General features: G+C 37.6%; 2 protein-coding genes across 16 annotated transcripts in view; one reads left to right on the forward strand and one right to left on the reverse strand.

The window, feature by feature from the left end:
• Positions 1-6,578, forward strand: part of kansl1a (KAT8 regulatory NSL complex subunit 1a) — a 30,081-nt gene extending 23,503 nt beyond the window's left edge. Inside the window, exons 7-14 of the mRNA XM_007248734.4 lie at positions 541-726; positions 1,770-1,958; positions 2,933-3,084; positions 3,180-3,298; positions 3,399-3,456; positions 3,571-3,683; positions 4,103-4,361; positions 5,108-6,578. Coding sequence (XP_007248796.3) covers positions 541-726; positions 1,770-1,958; positions 2,933-3,084; positions 3,180-3,298; positions 3,399-3,456; positions 3,571-3,683; positions 4,103-4,361; positions 5,108-5,254 — 1,223 coding nt within the window. The 3' untranslated portion in view covers positions 5,255-6,578. The remainder of the gene's footprint in view (positions 1-540; positions 727-1,769; positions 1,959-2,932; positions 3,085-3,179; positions 3,299-3,398; positions 3,457-3,570; positions 3,684-4,102; positions 4,362-5,107) is intronic.
• Positions 6,579-9,780: 3,202 nt separating this feature from the next.
• The window catches only part of mapta (microtubule-associated protein tau a), a 50,090-nt gene continuing 41,721 nt past the window's right edge, over positions 9,781-18,149 (reverse strand). For 13 of the 15 annotated variants that reach the window (XM_022669271.2, XM_022669268.2, XM_049464759.1 and 10 more), the window contains 2 exons: positions 17,615-17,721; positions 9,781-13,604 (listed from right to left, as the gene is read on the reverse strand). In XM_022669271.2, coding sequence (XP_022524992.2) covers positions 13,407-13,604; positions 17,615-17,721 — 305 coding nt within the window. In that variant the 3' untranslated portion in view covers positions 9,781-13,406. Of the gene's footprint in view, positions 13,605-15,173; positions 15,301-17,614; positions 17,722-18,149 lie in introns of all 15 variants that reach the window. The other 2 variants (XM_022669263.2, XM_049464753.1) reach the window with 1 other exon arrangement.

Raw genomic sequence — 18,149 nt, forward strand, 5'->3', positions numbered from 1 at the left:
TTCTTAATCACAGTTTCATGCATCTTGGCATCATGTTCTCCTCCACCAGTCTTACACACTGCTTTTGGATAACTGTGATCATCCATCTTTCTCTTGGTTATATTCCAGAGGTTTTCAATTTGGTAAAATCTAGGAAACTCATAATTTTTTAAGTGGTCTCTTTTTCTAGAGCTGAATACTTACATGTCTGGGAAAAATGGCTCATTCAATAATCTCAATCAATATGCTGGAAAAAAAAAAATTTAATCCTTTTGCCTGGACTAATTCTGCCTTTTAATGAAACATGCTGCTGTTCTTGAAGTCTTGTAGTATCTATATAGTGTTTTTTCATGCATAAAAATACTGCTAGCCCCCCTAGTACAAGAGTACCTTCTACCCCTAGCTTCACTTCAGCTTCTACTCAAGTCACTTTTTTGATAGAGCACTCGTACCTTTACTCAAGTCTGGATCTCTACTACTTTATACATGTCTGATTATTAGATAGCCTTTAAACCACATACTTCCTTTTTTATTGATTACTCTCTTTTTCTCCCTCTACAGACATGTCTCTCAGTGTGCAGCTCCAGAGTGTGCTGAAGTCTCATTTTCAGACTCGGCGCATCGAGAAACTGAAGCCCTTAAAAAAGCTCTCGCTCAAACACAAGCTCTCCCTCTTCTCCCCCTCTTCGTCATCCACACTGTCCAAACACAAGTTCAGGCTCTCCAACTCACACATGGCTGCAGTCAGTAAGTACATTGTCTCTCTCTCTCTCTCTCTCTCTCTCTAACTCTCAGTCCACAGATACCATTATTGACTATAGCGACACCATCTGTTTAGATTGACGTCACAGACAAGCATTTATTTGTGGTGGATTGTTATTGTTTTAGGAGGGGCTGTTACTCAGCCTTGTTTTATTTTATTAATATTCAAAGCTTTCTGAAACTTTTCTGAAGTTCTTCTTATCTTCTCATATGTACCCACCTTAAAGGGCTAAAAATCATGGTATTTATTATGGCTGCACAATATCCTTTGTGAGAAATTTGGTGAAAATAAAATATTGTGCAGTTATTTCATATTATATATCGTCGCTGTCCAATTAAAACACTTATCTCCATAACAGCAACTTTACAGAAGAGAGAAAAAACCTTGGTATAGGTACTCGTTTAATACTAAGTAGATAAACAATTAGTTGATACTGGATAATTAATGCCTAGAGTATTAATAGCAGGACCAGTTTAATAATCATTCTTCTAAAACAGACTAAATTAAGCAATGTGTATATAGATAAAAAATAAAATTCCAAACAATGTGCAAGAAAATCTATATAAAAGTAAATAATACTTATTAGATACATTTAACATAAACATTTAAATCCTCTTTGCCAGAACTTATTCTACTTTTTAAGAAACATGCAGTTGAAGTGCTGCAGTGTTTTTACATGCATATAAATTATGCAGTTATATATTATAATTTAAAACAAAATCCACTGGTTTATGTATGAAAGATCTACATTTTTGCATGTTTTTTTGCTATTTTGTTGATGCTACTTATTTAGTATGTAATCATTAAATATGTACTAGTTATGTATTATTATTACCAATTTAAGTTTTAAGTATATTTAGATAAGTACTTATTATTCAGAACATGCCATGTTTTCTGTCAACTAATTGCTTATCTAATTATTATTAAATGAGTACCAATTATTCAGCACTTAAGTGCATATATAATATGATTTTTTTTTAACTAGTCATAAAATTCACTCCATTGTCTTTTATTCTAATCTCTGCAGAGTTGTCTCGGCATAAGAGCAAATCGGAGAAATTGCGAAAGCAGCAGCAAGCTGAGGGCAGTGTCCGCACGCCTACGCTGGACACACCCACCTCACACACCACACACACCCCCTGCAGGACAGAGCACTTGCTGGACAGGAGCCTCAACCGCAAGAGGACCAGAGAGCACTCACTGGACAGAACTGAGTGTGAGTGCTGTGCAGATGGATTGTTACACATGTTTTTTTCTGTAGTTTCATATTTAGGCTCAACTCAAAACCAGTGTACTCCATAATTAAGTTTAATCAAACACAGATGCCTTATTAAAACACTGATGTTTTTATATATAATATTATTTAAATATTAGAATATTAGATTTGGCATCAGGAGAGAAAAATTTGGAGCCATGCACCCTGACGTACCCCAACACAGTTTACCACAGTTATGCCTGGAAAGAAAATTACATTTTGGGAGATGTAGTCCAAGAAATAATTGCGATAAAACATTTGCTGCGATTTTGAAGGAAAAATTTGGTGTGAAATGGGCCTTGGATGTAATTAAACATGATAATGAGTATGAACTTGTGTTGAATTGCCCCTATATGGCCCACCCCTAAGATACTAAAAAATACAATTATTATATCAGATTTGTAACAGAAGTCAATAATCCAGAATGTTATGAGACCAATAATAATGCACTCTAAATATCTCCATATATCCAGGATTAAAGTAAAATAAATGATACTGGACAGATATAATATATATATAATATATAATCTCTAGTAGATATTTAATAAGATTTTTTGCTAAAAACAGTAAAAAAAAAAAAAAAAAAAAAAAAAAAAAAAAAAAGAGTACCCTGATGTGATAATTAGTGGTGGGTGATATGGGACGATATTTCAGTGTATAATATTGGTCACAATATATAAAAAAAAAAACATTGGCGATATTATTGCGTACGATACTATATGGCACACCCCTAATAGTACCACTGTATTATCAGTAACAAAATAACTTCTTTCTTTTGTTCCTTATTTATTTGAATTGTTTCACCCATGTAAGTTTCAAAGTGTTTTAGCCCCTGTTGCTGACTATATCTGAAGTTAATGCGTCTAAATACCTAAAGTAATCATTTTAGTGGCTGTAAAATGGATCTAATTTTTAACTCAATCTCCACAAAACAGCCCCAAAGCTGCTGGTTGACACGGGAAGCCCGATTCCATCTCAGTCCAGCGCCCAGCCATCCACCCCGAGCTCCCTGAGCCGACAGCTGTCCCTCCCCACCGACACCTCCACACCGCTGGCCCCCAGCAGCCAGACTGCCTCCTGCTCCATGGTTTGTGCCATTTTAATCTGGAGCTCTTTGAGCATTAAGATGATATTGTTGTTCTGATATTATTAAAGTGTTACTTTACTGTTTCTCTGCTGCAGGCGATGAAAAAGAGGAAAAGTGAAAACTCGTTTGACATCAACAACATAGTCATCCCCATGTCTGTGGCAGCCACTACTAGAGTGGAGAAGCTCCAGTACAAGGAGATAATCACACCAAGGTACAGAACTTTGTTTTACATATTGAATGTAATTTCCTGTGTTACTGGATTATTTTTTTCTTAGTGTGTTTTCTTTAACAAATCCTCTCTTTGGTTGTAGTTGGAGGGAGGTGGACGTGTTTTCCAGATCCCTCGCTGAGGAAGACAAGGATGTAGAGGTATATAAACTTTATATAAATTTGTTTCCTGCTTCTTCAGACACTCTAGAGTACACCAATAATCCTCATCAGATTGGATTCACAGCTTTGCTCACTGTTTGTGTGTGTCTGCAGGTGGAGGACATGTCTGATGCTGCTTTCTCGCATCTCCATCAGAAGTATGAGGATCAGGAGCGCTCGCGCTGGAGGTGGATTGCCCTCGCGCCGGCCAAGAGGAGAGGCAGCAGGTATGCTTATCTCTGCAGCTTTTTCTGGAGGCCTTCTGATTTTTATTAGTGGTGTTTCACAGACTTGGGTTTAAGCTTTGGGCTGGTCGGTGTGTATCGTAAATAATGATATATTTGAAACGATTCTGTATGTGTCCGTTAATTGTTTTGAGGTCTTTAATATTAATTCACAATATAAAAAAAATATTTAAATAAAGAAAAACATTAAATGTAAAGGTGTCCAAACTTTTGGCTGGTACTGTACTTTTTTTGTTATAACCCAATACATTACTCAGAACTTATTTGCTAAAAATATACTTTAGTATTTAGTTACTTACATTTTCTCACATAAGAAATCTGCCCTGTGGAGAAGTTTGTGTTTATTGGTTAAAGTAAGTCACACCGTGTCGTACCTGACTCCTCCACCCTTTCCCCTGCAGGTCGTACAAGTCTTTGGATGGTCGGACTACGCCGTCTCTGAGCGGAACGAACCCGTCAACTCCTCAGCCCTCGTCCCCGGACACCGGACACTTCCACCTGCTGCAGGATTACGGCCCCGTCCCATCACCCCTCAGCCCTCCCAGTCCAGATACGCCCTGCTCCCGCGACGCACACACACCTCACTCCAGAGACGCCCATCGGCTGCTTTACAGCGAGGACACGCGCTGCTCAACACCAGACTGCACCTACGAGGAGAAGGTCAGTGAGAGCGGAAACGGAGGAAAACACGTTGTTTCCTCCACTTTTCTTAAATTTCTAGCCAGCCAGGACATGTTTATGACATGTGATGGTTGCTTCTTTTATTTTTCACTGAAGCCAAATGGACATTTAGGCATAATTAGGCATGTACTGTTAAGGAACGGCACTAGTAAGGAACAGGGGTGTCGCCAGGTTTTCCGTCTAATTCAGCAGGTCTCGCCGCTGTGGGGTGGGGTGGTTAGTTAATTAAGTTAAATAAAGCTAAGCTAAGTAAAGAAAATTGTCAATTAAAAAAAAAAAAAACATTAGCATTAGCCGGTAATGTTTATACTGCTCCAGCAGTGCTAGCCAGGGTTAGCAGCAGACTACAGGCCGATAATACTCAGCTCTTAACAGAAAAAGACCTAGGGCTTGGGAGCCAATGCTAATGCTACTCCAGCAGTGCTAGCTGGGGTTTGCAGCAGACTACAGGACGATGATTCTCGCCTCTAAATGTGGAAATAGCGGTTAGCATCTAATGCTAATGCTATTCCAGCCTCGGTGCTGGAGAAATAACGGAAACTCGTATGACTCTGACAATTTTTTGGAACAATTAAAGGATTACTTAAGGATTTTAAGTAAAAATAATCACAATTTAAATCGCAATATTTTGTGGGAAAATCGCAATTAGATATTTTGTCCATATCGTTCTGCTCTGTGTGGAAGTTTCTAATGTTTCTGTGGTGTTTTGTTTGTGTGTCCTGCAGACAGTGCATCCCTGGGAGCAGAGGAGCTTCCCCCTCTCAGAGGATCCGGTCGCGGAGCCGCCTCCACACCATCAGAGACTTCCACTGGGCCTCCAGAACACCGGTCACTGCAGAGCCCGCTCAGAGAGCGAAGCTTACTCGCCATGACTGCTTTCTACAGCATAAAGAAGCCCCACTCAGCTACCGGGGACCATAAATATAAACCACACCCCTCCTTCTGGCATTAATGACACATACATACATACACACAAAAAAGACATGAACTCATACTAAATGAAAACAAGAAATATTAACGGACTTCTGTTGTTTGATATTCAAACATCAGCCAAATATTTTCACAGTTTTTAGTGAACATCAAGGAACGTAGAAATCTAAACCTGTCTCCTGAGGCCGTCTTTTCTCACAGAAAAAAAAAAAGAGTTAAATGTATGGTAAAAAAAAAAAGAACAAAACCACAAAAAAAAAAAAAAATCAAAAGCATAATTATTCTTATAGTCAGCTAAACTATGTTCTTGGTGTGGTATTCTAACCTGTCAGGTGATCACTTCGTAGCGCACTATGTAGCAGACTTCAGGAAGGGGACTTGACCAAAAGGGTGTTTCCTTGCTGACTAGTTTGTGTATGCTTGTACTGTGGAGTGACAACGACCAAATCCAGACGAAGTAGGTTTTCCCTCCTCATTAATCTCAACTAATAGACACACATCGAATCATCAGAGCATCCACGACTAGAAGCACTTCATACGATGTTCGTATCTGTCTGTACACAGTCTGTCCATCTCCTCTGCACTCTTTCAGCAGCCCTGTTTTTCTCCAGTCACCCCTCAGATACGGAGTTAATCCACATCGGCAGAAATCGCAGTCTGATTCTACATCATGTAGAGAATTCACAGCTGGGGCTCATAATGAACATTATGGAAGCTGAGCTCAGTTCAAGTTCCTCCACAAGTTCCTCCACATCGCCGTCATATCTTCATCCCTTCTTACCTTCTTCCTCTCCCAGTCATTTTGTAACTAAAGAAAGTAATCTTTCATGCCTAACATCTCCAACTTCCCCGACCCTCCTTACTCTCAGGTTCTGCAGTTCTACAGGCGTCCGTTTCTCTCCAGTGAAGCTTCTGTTTATTCTTGTTCGCCATTTGTGTTTAAATGCAGCAGATCTGATCTCAGTTTCATTTCCTCTTCAGCACTGTCGCCCGGAGTAACTACTGGCTATGCAACTCAACATTTATTATGGTTTATGATCATCTCATAATCTTGTCCCTGTTTGTCTTTGTTTTTTTTTTTCCTTCAATCACAGTTTTTGTTTTCTGTTTTATTTTTCTTTGTTCCTTTTTTTCCTCCATGGTCTTTGTTTTTGTAGTTACTCAAGACAGGTTTCATTGTACGTTTTAATTGTTCGAGAAGTTAAATCATTTGCAGGAAAAAAAGGCTTGTAAATAGTACCATTAAAACAAGTCAAACCCCTCAAATGAAGTGTCTGTCTGTTACCTGGGTGTGGGAGTGGGCGGGGCGGGTGGCAGGCAAGTGGGGTGTATTGTGATATGATATGCTGATGCAGATTTTGTGTGTAATTTGTATTTATATATTATAGTTTAACAATGAAACATTTAAATTCTCTTTGCTTGTTTATGTTGGTGCTGTGACGCAAATATATTAAGCATACAGTACAGTCCAAAAGTTCCTTCTCAATACGTTTTTTTTTTATTGTCATGAATATTTACATTGTAGATTCTCACTGAAGCATCAAAATGATGAATAAACACGTGGAGTTTTATGTATTTAACAAAAAAAAGTGAAATAACTAAAAATATATATATATTTATATTCTAGTTTCTTCAAAATAGCCACCCTTTGCTCTGATTACTGCTTTGCACACTCTTGGCATCATTCTCTCAATGAGCTTTAAGAGGTGGCCACCTGAAATGAAAAGTTTTCCAACAGTCTTGAAGGAAGGAAGGAGTTCCCAGAGGTGTTTATTAGCACTTGTTGCTCCTTTGTCTTCTTCACTCTGTGCTCCAGCTCACCCCAAACCATCTGGATTGGGTTCAGTTCCGGTGACTGTGGAGGACAGCTCATTTTTTGTTTAGTGTCAAATCAGATTTTTTGCTCAATGTGGCTCAGATCTGATTTTTAAATGGCTGTGTGAACGTGCCAAATCCATTTTTTTCAAATCAGATTTAAACCACTTTCATATGTGATTCTAAATCGAATACCTATCCGATCCATGGTTTTGCAACATGAATGTCAACAGTTAAATCTGAATTCATGTGCGTTTTTGCTTTTATGCTGCAAAAACAGCAAAAGCAAGCCACCTGGCCTTTTTTTTTTTCACCTCCTCGACCTGAGCATGTGCATGAAAAGATGCTCCACATATGAGCTGCTAACTCATCCATTTCCCTTTATAAAGCTACGAGTCTCTCGTCTCTAATATGAGGTTTTTTATTGTTGGTGAAGGAGACGTTTATACAGGTATTAATGTGCAGCATGTGAGATGTTTCAGGGACAGATTTGTTTACATTACACACAGATACAGATCACTTACATTTACAGTGAATGTGAACCATCAAGATCTGAGCAAAAAATCGGATTTGAGCACCGTGGCTTATAATGTGAACGTAGCCTATCAGTTATAAGAAAAGTCTCTCTCAGTGAATCCTGCTCCACATCACCTCCCTAAAACTCATTACAGCAGTAAAAGCTGACATTATAAAGCAGAGAGGATGCTGGGAGTGGCCGGTAATTCCATCTTCTCCCTGTGAGGGAAGAAAGATACCCTTCTCCTGAAACTCTGACCTTTAGCTCTGTTCCAGCTGGATCAGCTTCTCCACAGGAGCACCGATAATTATATTAGTAAGGGATTCAGACTGACCAATTTATACAACATCAATATAAACCATCTCATTTAATCAACTTACAATAGAGATGACCTTCAGCTTTTAATGACGAGCGGCTGTATACGGGTACTAGCTTTACATACAACAGCAACAACTGCATATTCTGAAGATTCATACTGGATTAAAAAAACATGGCCTTAAGTACTATTGGACTGTAAACAAAAAAAAAAGCTATACTACAGATTCATATTGGATTAAATGCAATACACGATTTCAAGCAGCACTGTAAAAAGTTCAGACATTACAAATTCATACTGGATCAATTTCATCTACGATCATTACTGTCAGACTAAAAATCTGCAGAGACTGTAGATTCATACTGAATCAAGTTAAGTATATAATTATTACTATCAGGCACTAAAGATTCATACTGGATCAATTGAAGCCACAATTAAAGCTGTCAAGACTGTAAAAATCATCTGCAGACATTACAGATTCATACTAGTTTAAATTAAGCCACGATTATTACTGTCCGACTGAAAAGTGCAGAGACTGTAGATTCATACTGGATCAATTAAAATACACGATCCTTACTGTCAGACTGTAAAAAATCTGCAGAGACCATAGATTCATACTGGATCAATTAAAATACATGATCATTACTGTCAGACTGTAAAAAATTGCAGAGACCATAGATTCATACTGGATCAATTAAAATACATGATCCTTACTCTCAGACTGCAAAAAATCTGCAGAGACTATAGATTCATAATGATAGATTCATCAATTTAAGCCACAATTATTATTATTAGACTGTACAAATCTGCAGACACTAAATTTAATTTACGATTATTACTGTTGAACTGTATAAAAAGCATACCACAGATTCATACTGGATTAAATTCAATACATGATTGCTGCCTAACTTTGAAAACAGCAGACCCTATAAATTCATACTGGATTAAATTCAATACATGATTACTGGCGAAATGTAAAACAGCAGACGTTATAAATTCATACTGAGTAGCCCTGAGTAGTGTGTTAAAACTGAGCCTTTTAAAAAACATTTTCAGGCTGTTTGAATGAGCAAATCTTTTCAGAATGATGTTAGTTAACATTGCAACACTAAAGAAGCATAGACCTATTATTTAATAAAAACTTTTTTTAAGAACAGATTTCCGAATAATTAAAACTCCAACAATGGGAACAGTGATCCACAGGCCTCAGTACATCAGTAAATTAGGCTACAAGAATGATATCTGAATGACTTTCCTCTTATCTAATCTAATTTAACATGGTTTAAGAATATAAAATACTTTCTAAGCATTCATTTTATATTGAGCTTATAGCCAAGTGCACAAACACACAAAACTGTAGTGTAATTTAATATGGTTTAAGGATATAAAACACTTTCTGAACAAACTCATTTTTTATTTTAAGCATAATTTTTTTCTTGAGCTCGACCCAACCCAGCCCGAGGAAATTGATTGGAATCTAAACTCTAGACTCCAGGACCAGTAATGATGGCTTAAAGCACAATAGCCATTTCTCCTCTGTAGGGGGAGCCCAGGTACAAGAAATATCAGTTTTACGATAATTTTGCTTTAAAAAAACCTAGTGAAATCACAGCGGAAACAGTATTTTTTGGTATTACTGTTATCAACATGAATTATGAGCAGTTTGGTTTATTTGGGAACGAATGAACCTTTCTTATAGCCCAGGAAGACATAAAGGCACAATAAAAAGGTAATTAACACTCACATTAAAAGAATGTTTGTGTAAACTTACCTTCTTGACCCTGCTGAGGTAAATGAAAGAACGAAATTCCACACAAGCGTGATCCTTTATATCCTTTATTTCCAAATTCACATACATTAACAAGAATCAGTTATTAATAAAACACACTAGAACGATATTGACAATCACGATTCCCAAGCTAAAATGTACAAATAGGTGAACGGTGTCGGTGACAACAGGATGGCAAACCCTCCTCAGTCCAGTTTCAGGGGGCGTGACGCGGAACCGGACGCTACGCTCGAACCGCCGGCCTTCGCCTGCTCGCAAGGTCACTTCAGAATCACGAAACCCTTCTCTCATCACTCACAAATACTAAACGCAACAACTTCTCTTTCTTTTTCTCCTTCTTCTTCTGCAGCAATCTAAAGCCAAAACTCACTTCCAGTAGCCCAACATACCACACACACAGAACACGAACCCCATCCCAGGGAAAACATTCAGAAACAAGTTGCCGATCCGTGTAGAAAAAAAAATAATAATCAAAAAATCAGAAATGACTGAACGACTTTAGCATGCAGAATACCGTGGTGCGAGCTCAACCGCTGAAACTGCTCTGCTACGCTATTTTTATTTTTCTCAGCCCTCATGTTCCTTGGCAAATAGATGAGTCAAACATTGTACACATACAGTTTATACTAGCGCTATCTACACAGCTCCTCCATCACTGAATAAAAGGGGGCGGGGTTTGGGGTGGGCGGAGTTACGGGAGACGGTTCATTTTCTTCCACTGTTACAGAAATCCTAGAAAGCACGATCCAAACGGGGCTGAAATGCAGTTGCTATTCACTTAGTCTATGTGTAACGAACGCATGCAAGGAGCGCAGACAGACTGCGACACTGCAGGCGGGATGGAGGGGGGGGGGGTTTAGCAGTGTCACTGGTTGAGAGCATGTCCATTAGAAAGGTCAGTCAGTCAAGCCCTGGGCCTTTAAAGGATGCTGTGGACTATTTATTTTAGTATGGATTACATATTTAGCTAGTTTTGCTAATTGCCTTTAGTATTTCTAAAGAGAATTCATCACCAAAATCCATATATTTTGAACACCCAAAGGGGATTCCAGTGATTTTTTTTAATACATTTCTGCATGTCTAGAAAATATCAGAATCCTTTTCAGTGGTGGTGAATCAGAAATTTTGTAATCAGATAAATCACATGTCTAAAGCTCTAAAAAATCCTTAACAGATAGTTATCTATTTTTTTCAACCATGAGTGTTTAAAAAGAGCTACTAAACCCTCAACCAGTCCTGCTTAAAACTTTTAAAAACCTTTCCTAAGCTTTAAAAATCACTTTTATTGTTTATGGTAATTTCTGCCTCTGCAGCACCATCTCAGGTCTAACTGTGCTATAGGTGAGAATGATGTTTCCGCGTTCTTTGGTTCGCAGACACATCAAAATATGAAGATTAATCAATCAATCAGTCAATCAATCAATAATAACACCCCTGCTGACGACATCCAACCATCTTCGTCTCACTGCTATTAGAGGCTCACTGCTGCTGCAGCTCAGCCAATCAGCTCTCACTTCAGCCCCACCTCTAAACCCATACATCACTCAATGCGCCTCCCAAACTAGCCCTCCCATGTTGATGCCACTGTCTTAAATGCAGGTTGGCTGGTAAGTTCTGACAGTAAATAAATTAAAATGAATGTATTTGTGTTGTAGTCTGGATCCATTCACCACCACTGTGAAGAAATCTGAGTTGGTAAAGAGAAATGAAACGTACGTGTTTCCTGCATGCAGCTAGAATTCACGGTGATCCACAGTGATCCAACAGTTTGGTTAAAATAGTGATTTTTCATTTTGATTTAAGTGTAGGTGCTTTAACATTTCACCAGCAGCTTACCCACAAACGATAACTCGGACAAACTTGAACTGTACACAAGTAAAACATTCCCATATCCACTTCCTGTTCGCCTAAGACGCAAATCTCAGCAGCCAGTCCCTCTTTTCTCTCTGTGTGAAGAACATATTCAAAACTTGCAAAGTTGTTTATTTCATGCTTTTTATCTGATTACCTGATTAGAAAAACGAACACTAGGACGAGTATAATCAAATATCCACGGCTGTCCCTGCCTGTGGGACTGAGCTGTGCTTTGAGTCGAAGCAGTTAGTAGAGGAAATGCAACTTTTCCATGCAATGCGACGAGGGCCGGAGGGACAGCAGAAGATGCATCATACATGTTGACGCTGGCCCGACTGCGATTCGACCTCATGGAGGATGGTTTGGCAATAATTTGATGAATGCTTTTTTATATATAGGGAAAGTTATAAGCAGATAAAAGTTAATAAAACACAAGCACGTTTGGCAGTGTGTGTATATGATCAAATCATCAAAAAATCGTAGCTCCTAGATATATACTCTTGGCATCGTACTTATTTTTACTACTCCAGTTGCATTCACAATTCAACAGCACAGGTGTACAACATAACCATTCAAATGGTTCAAAGCTTAATTTACTCCTATGACTGACTTTCCACCAAAGCACACAGTTCTAAATAAAAAAACAGCAGCTTGATTGGACTGTGGTGATTAACGTTTAACCATTAATGTGGCCACAACAAAATAAAAATAAAAAGGTAATTGTGAAGGCCTATGATTAATATTATTACTAATATTAAATCTCATGTTCAACGTTAACACCGACAGCAGCCTCAGTCTTCCCCAAACCTTCAGCTAATACACTGTGTTAGGGTGAGTAAGTACGCTTCATGTCAATGATCAAGATACAAGATATACAAATGTGAGTAGTTTCAGTGATCAGTAAAGTGGGCGAACAACGAAGTACAAAAATAAAAATAAAAATTCAGTAGGAGAGGCATCTACAATGAAGCACTGACAAAAAAAAAAAAAACGAAATAAAATAACTTAAGACTGCCAGCAGGCACAACAATAACCATGTTTTTTGTTTTTTCATATCAAATACATCTCATATCCACAGAACAATACTGTAAGAAAAGTGCCTGACAAACACCACGTTTCCTACACGAAGCCCGCCGTATCTTACTCAACATTTTTTGAAGTATCTCACAGATGTGATTTAACTCTTTTTGAAATTCTCTCCCCCACAAACTCTTTGAATCTCTCCCTACGTAAAGTTTTCCTTCTGCTACACTACCCTGTTATTTCTCTGCTTTGCATCTGAACAGGATAAGTAGTTTTTTTTTTTTTTTTTTTAGTTTAAGAGTCCAAATCTGATCTTAGACCGTTTAAGCTACAGTACCAACTTTCCAAATGCCCACAGTTTCCAAAACCCACAGTTTTTCACATTCTGTAAAAATTCGGGAGTTAACCAATACTTCATATTAATGCTGAATCTGATGTTGATGATGGACTACAGAGTATGTCTACATACATCCTAAAAAAGGAAATAAATGAAGAAAATACATGGTTCTTATTCCAGCCCGGGGTGTGACTATAAGAACACTCGCAGGCCTGTTATTATATTATAAATGACACAATATAAAATCTTAACACTAATTGGCGGGGCTATCCATTGTGGGCGGGGCTGTGAAGTGATATCCTTTAGTGATGAAGTGGGGGAGATGAAGTTGTCAACTTCTGTATATCCATATGTTTACGGTTGGTTTGGGTCGTTGGTTGGTTGGTTGGTCGGTTGGTTGGTTGTTTGGGTGGGTGGTGATGGTGGTAAAGATGGTAAGGGGATCACAAGCCCTGCTTAGCCAGCGAGGCGGTCACCTGGTCGGCGAGGGTGGACAGCTGCGGAGGGTCGGTCATGTTTATGCTCCCAGAGGAGGAGACGGTGCTGAGCTGCTGAGGAGACTCTTCCAGAGAGATGATCTCGGCACCGTGATCCGTCCGCGCCTTCGCCTGCTCGCGGAACATCAGCTTGTGAGACTCAATCTGGACGAAACGGAAACGAGTGCAGGTGAGCAGAGAGACAGATGCAGACGTGTTTGGATTTACTGATGCTACGTTTCTTCTGTTTTCTTCTAATTTTAAGGTTAAAACACTTAAAAAAAATCCTTAATCAAGCTTTTTTTGCTTTTAAGCCCAATTTATACTTCTGCTCCAAACCTATGGCATGGCATAGCCTTTGCGTTGCCACAGACCCTGCGCCATAGCTCAACGTGAATCTCCCTAGAAATATGTGTACGTGTCACATGACGCGGACAGACGCAGCTGTGATTGGTCCACCTGCAACGTCGCAGAGCCGCTGATACGCGCACACAGAAGTATAAACGCACTCCGCTCGTTAGATAAGCATAGGCTATGGCGTAGGTTCGATCCAGAAATAGAAATTGCCTTTAGTCAAATTATAATTCTGACTGAACCATGTAAAAAAACAGAATTTTACATTTTACACAATTAACAAGTAATATATATATTTTTTTTGCATTTTTGAGTTATTTAAAAAGCCATAGCTACTAGTTTTTTTTACTATACTTTGAGTCCATTTAACTCTTAAATTATTTTATTCATTTATTTATTTACTTTATTACTAATGAAGTATTTTTTTTTATTTACTGCACAAACGCTGCAGTGTTATTTCATTATATTCACGTGCTTTTATTTGATAATAAAACGTTAATTAAATGCTAGCTAACTGAGCTAATTTAAGCTAATGTTCAAGATAATATAAAGAAGTTAGCCAATTAAACCTTGACCTACATTATGTAAGCCAAACAATCAAAGATAGGAATATCAAATACACTAGTTATATTAATATTGGACCAATAGAAATGCTGAAATTTTTTACTAATGTTTTTCCTTTTTTTTAATAAAGTTGTCAATTTGAAAATTCAAGGATTATACACTGCCTGGCCAAAAAAGTCTCCACCTGGATGTAAGTAAGTAAATGATGTGGGGTTGGTTGATGCTGCAGTTGGTCTGCAGGTTTAGGTTCAGCAACAGTATGTGCTGAAAGAATGAGGTCAGCTGACTACCTGAATATACTGAATATAGATCAGGTTATTCCATCAATGGATTTATTTCTTCTTCCCTGATGACACGGCCATATTCCAAGATGACAATGTCAGGATTAATGGAGCTGGAATTGTGAAAGGGTTCAGGGTTCAGGGAGCATGAGATCATCATTTTCACACATGGATTGAGAGAGAGTTCACCACAGAGTCCAGATCTTAACCTCATTGAGAATCTTTGGGATGTGCTGGATGGAGAAGAGCTGCTTTGTGCAGCGGTTGGTCAGACTCTACCATCATCAATGCTGCTGCAAGATCTTGGTGAAAAATGAATTAAAGCAACACTGGATTGAAATAAATCTTGTGACGTCGAAGAATATTATTGAAACAATGCCACAGTGAATTTGTGCAGCAATCAAATATTAGAGTTAGATTTTTTTTTTGCCTGGCAGTATATTTAATTGAAACATCATTACATTAGCAATGATGCAACTTGATGAATCACTGACGCAGAATTGATTTGACACACAGCCCCTTCCTTTATACTTACTGGAGTCCTCAATCTTTATCTGTGGGTTGCTGAGGTGGATGGGTTCTGGGGAGAGGCTGGTGGATGATGGGGTTGGGGGGTCAGTGGGGTCGGGGGAGAGAGAGCCTGCACCCTTCTCCTTCTCTCTCTACTCATAATCCCCACGGTGGCCAATGAATGATGACAGAAGCAAACAGATGGAACCAAAACATAAAGAAACATGGGAAATGGAAACACAACGCAAATCATACAGAGAATGCAAAATGGTATGAAAATATGTTGAAAACAAATCATATCTGGGCAAAACAGAAACATAAAATGTAACATAAAATGATATCAAAACGATAACGAAACACAAAATGAACAAGCAGCCTCTTTATGCATTTATAAATAATGAATAAAACCCGATAGTTTGTGTATGGATGCAGAAAAGAGGCAAAACGATGATTTTTAAAAATATGTTTAAAAATGGTAACACAAAGGAATACAAAAATGCCAGAAAATTATAGCCACCCTTTAAAACTGAGGAAAAAAGCTATTAAGCTTATTTTCCTTATTTTAATATTTTTTAATTAATGAAAGGTTAGGTTGATATAATATTGTAGGATTATTGAGGCTGCTGAGATATGAAGCTGATATTTAATTATGGCAATATGGTAAAATATTATGTAATTATATTTAAATACATTGTTGCAATATATATTTTTTAGCTTAATATTTTAACAAACAGAAGCAAAACGCATCAGTAGCATCATATTCTTAAAAACTGCTATTCAAATACTCCCACATAATTAGGCACAGTAATTCATTTTTAAAATGTCCTGCATTTTATTTAATTAAACAGGATTAATTTAATAAAAATATATTTGTGATAAATGTGTATCTGGTTAGTGTTCTTTAAGTACTTAAGATAGCTAGCTAGCTTAGGATATGATCTAAAAAAGTATTTTGTGTATATATATTTTTTCTGAACTCGAGAAGAGTTCATTCATATATTTCTAAAATGCTGGTCAATGCAGATGGGGCTCCAGTTTCTGGGTTTTAGAAATATTTCTGTATGATCATAGATATGAATCACATAACGATATTAGCCTAAAATATTAGCCTAAAAATCTATAAATTCTTGTGTGGACTTTTTGCTTATCTTTACAAATGTGTGTAAAGGTTTTGAACACAGAAAGAAAAAAAAGCAAACAGCCACTAACATCTCTTTTGATTTAGATGTGAATTACAGTTTTTAAATGTTCTGGCCCTCAGTTTTACAGGTATAGCAGATATACTTCACCTTATCCTTATTCACCTGTACACTTCAACCTGCCTATATAAAGAGGGATCAGATGATTGGCTTTGATTTGTTAAGGTGGACAGTGAGGTCATGAAGAGAAAGCTCACAAAAGGGATTTGGCTCATGGCACTTAAACTTAAAGAGCAGCAGACGAGGCTTCGTTTAGCCATGTTTCTCCTGATAATAAGGGTACTGGTGGAGTGTTTCCCCCACTGCTACTGTAACAGACACTCCCTCTTCTAGAAAAACGCACTAGATTTTGGAATTTGATTGCACTTATCCTAATGAAAGCATCAGTCAAGAAAAGTACTAAAGCTGGAGGATTAGTTCTGGATCTCCAACTCATGCCAAAGGTAGTGGATGGAGCTCCATCACTACAGAACGTGTGTGTGCACAAATTAATTCATGTGTCAGCAGTCTTACAGTAGTTGAACTTGCTCACTGTAAGGGGGTGTCATTTTGGACATTCAGTATATCAAGTTAAAGTCAGAGCAGTGCTTACAGCATTTCATGCTTCCCTTTGCTGACAACTTTTATGTAGATGTGAATTTCATTTTCCAGCAGGACTTGGCACACTGCCCACACTGCTAAAAGCACCAAATGGTCTTATATAATATATTTTATCAGACACAGATTTTTGGGTTTTCATTGTCAGTTCTGTCACTGTCTGCCACTGACTCCAGCTTTCTCGAAAAAGACATTTTATATTTTGACTATTCTCCAGCCTTGCCCTTTTTGCCCTGTTGTGGATTTCTCATGTATGACCGCAATGCCTGCTCACTTTGGTATGTTGTTTGTTTATGCTGTTTGTTATTGACTCTGCCTGTCCCTGACTATTCTTATAATCCTGACCCTTTATTTGATAAATTGCATGTTTGGTATCCATGCTTGTCTGTCTTGTGTTTGGCACCCGTGATTAATAAATGCTTAAAATAGATCACTCTGTATAATATAGATTACTCTGTATCGCTTTTCAATGATATTCTATTTTTTTAAGATGCATGTATATATATATATATATATATATATATATATATATATATATATATATATATATATATATATATATATATATATAAATCAAATATGTACGTATGTGTGTGTGTGAGACAAAACTCACACCCCTGTTATTCACACTGGATTTGTGATTTGTTTGTTACAGACTCTTTTCACTGACCCTTCTCTGGCCACCTCCAGCCACATGTCCAATGTTGTCCAGAGAGCCGACCTTCGACTGCACCTTAAACTCCAGCTTCTCCGACCTGATCTCAATGTTTCCTCCACCTGCAGGAAAAGTAAAAAAAAGATAAAAAGTTGAGTAAAATATTGTATAATATTACGAATATATGATGAGGTTCCACAGTAAAACATATTAAATTTAAAATATACAGTCGTGTAAACTGTAATGTTTTTTCTTTATTATAGAATACAATGCTGCTAAAAAGGCATTTTTTTTTATCATTACTCGCTAATGCAGGGATGGAATATTTAAGGTCAGCAATCATTTGTTGTATTTAAAAAACAGTGTTTTTCTCTTTGGTTATGAAAGCTACAGACTAGTATGCTGACTTGTCCTAATTATAAAACTCAAATACTAAAATTAAATCTTGAAACTTGTTTATTTTCAGTTAGGGGTGTGCTTTTTCGTATCTTACGCAATAATATCGCCAACATTTTTTTATATTGTGAATGATATACAGTGAAATATTGTG

Source organism: Astyanax mexicanus, chromosome 15, assembly GCF_023375975.1.
Source record: "Astyanax mexicanus isolate ESR-SI-001 chromosome 15, AstMex3_surface, whole genome shotgun sequence".
Taxonomy (NCBI): Eukaryota; Metazoa; Chordata; class Actinopteri; order Characiformes; family Acestrorhamphidae; genus Astyanax; species Astyanax mexicanus.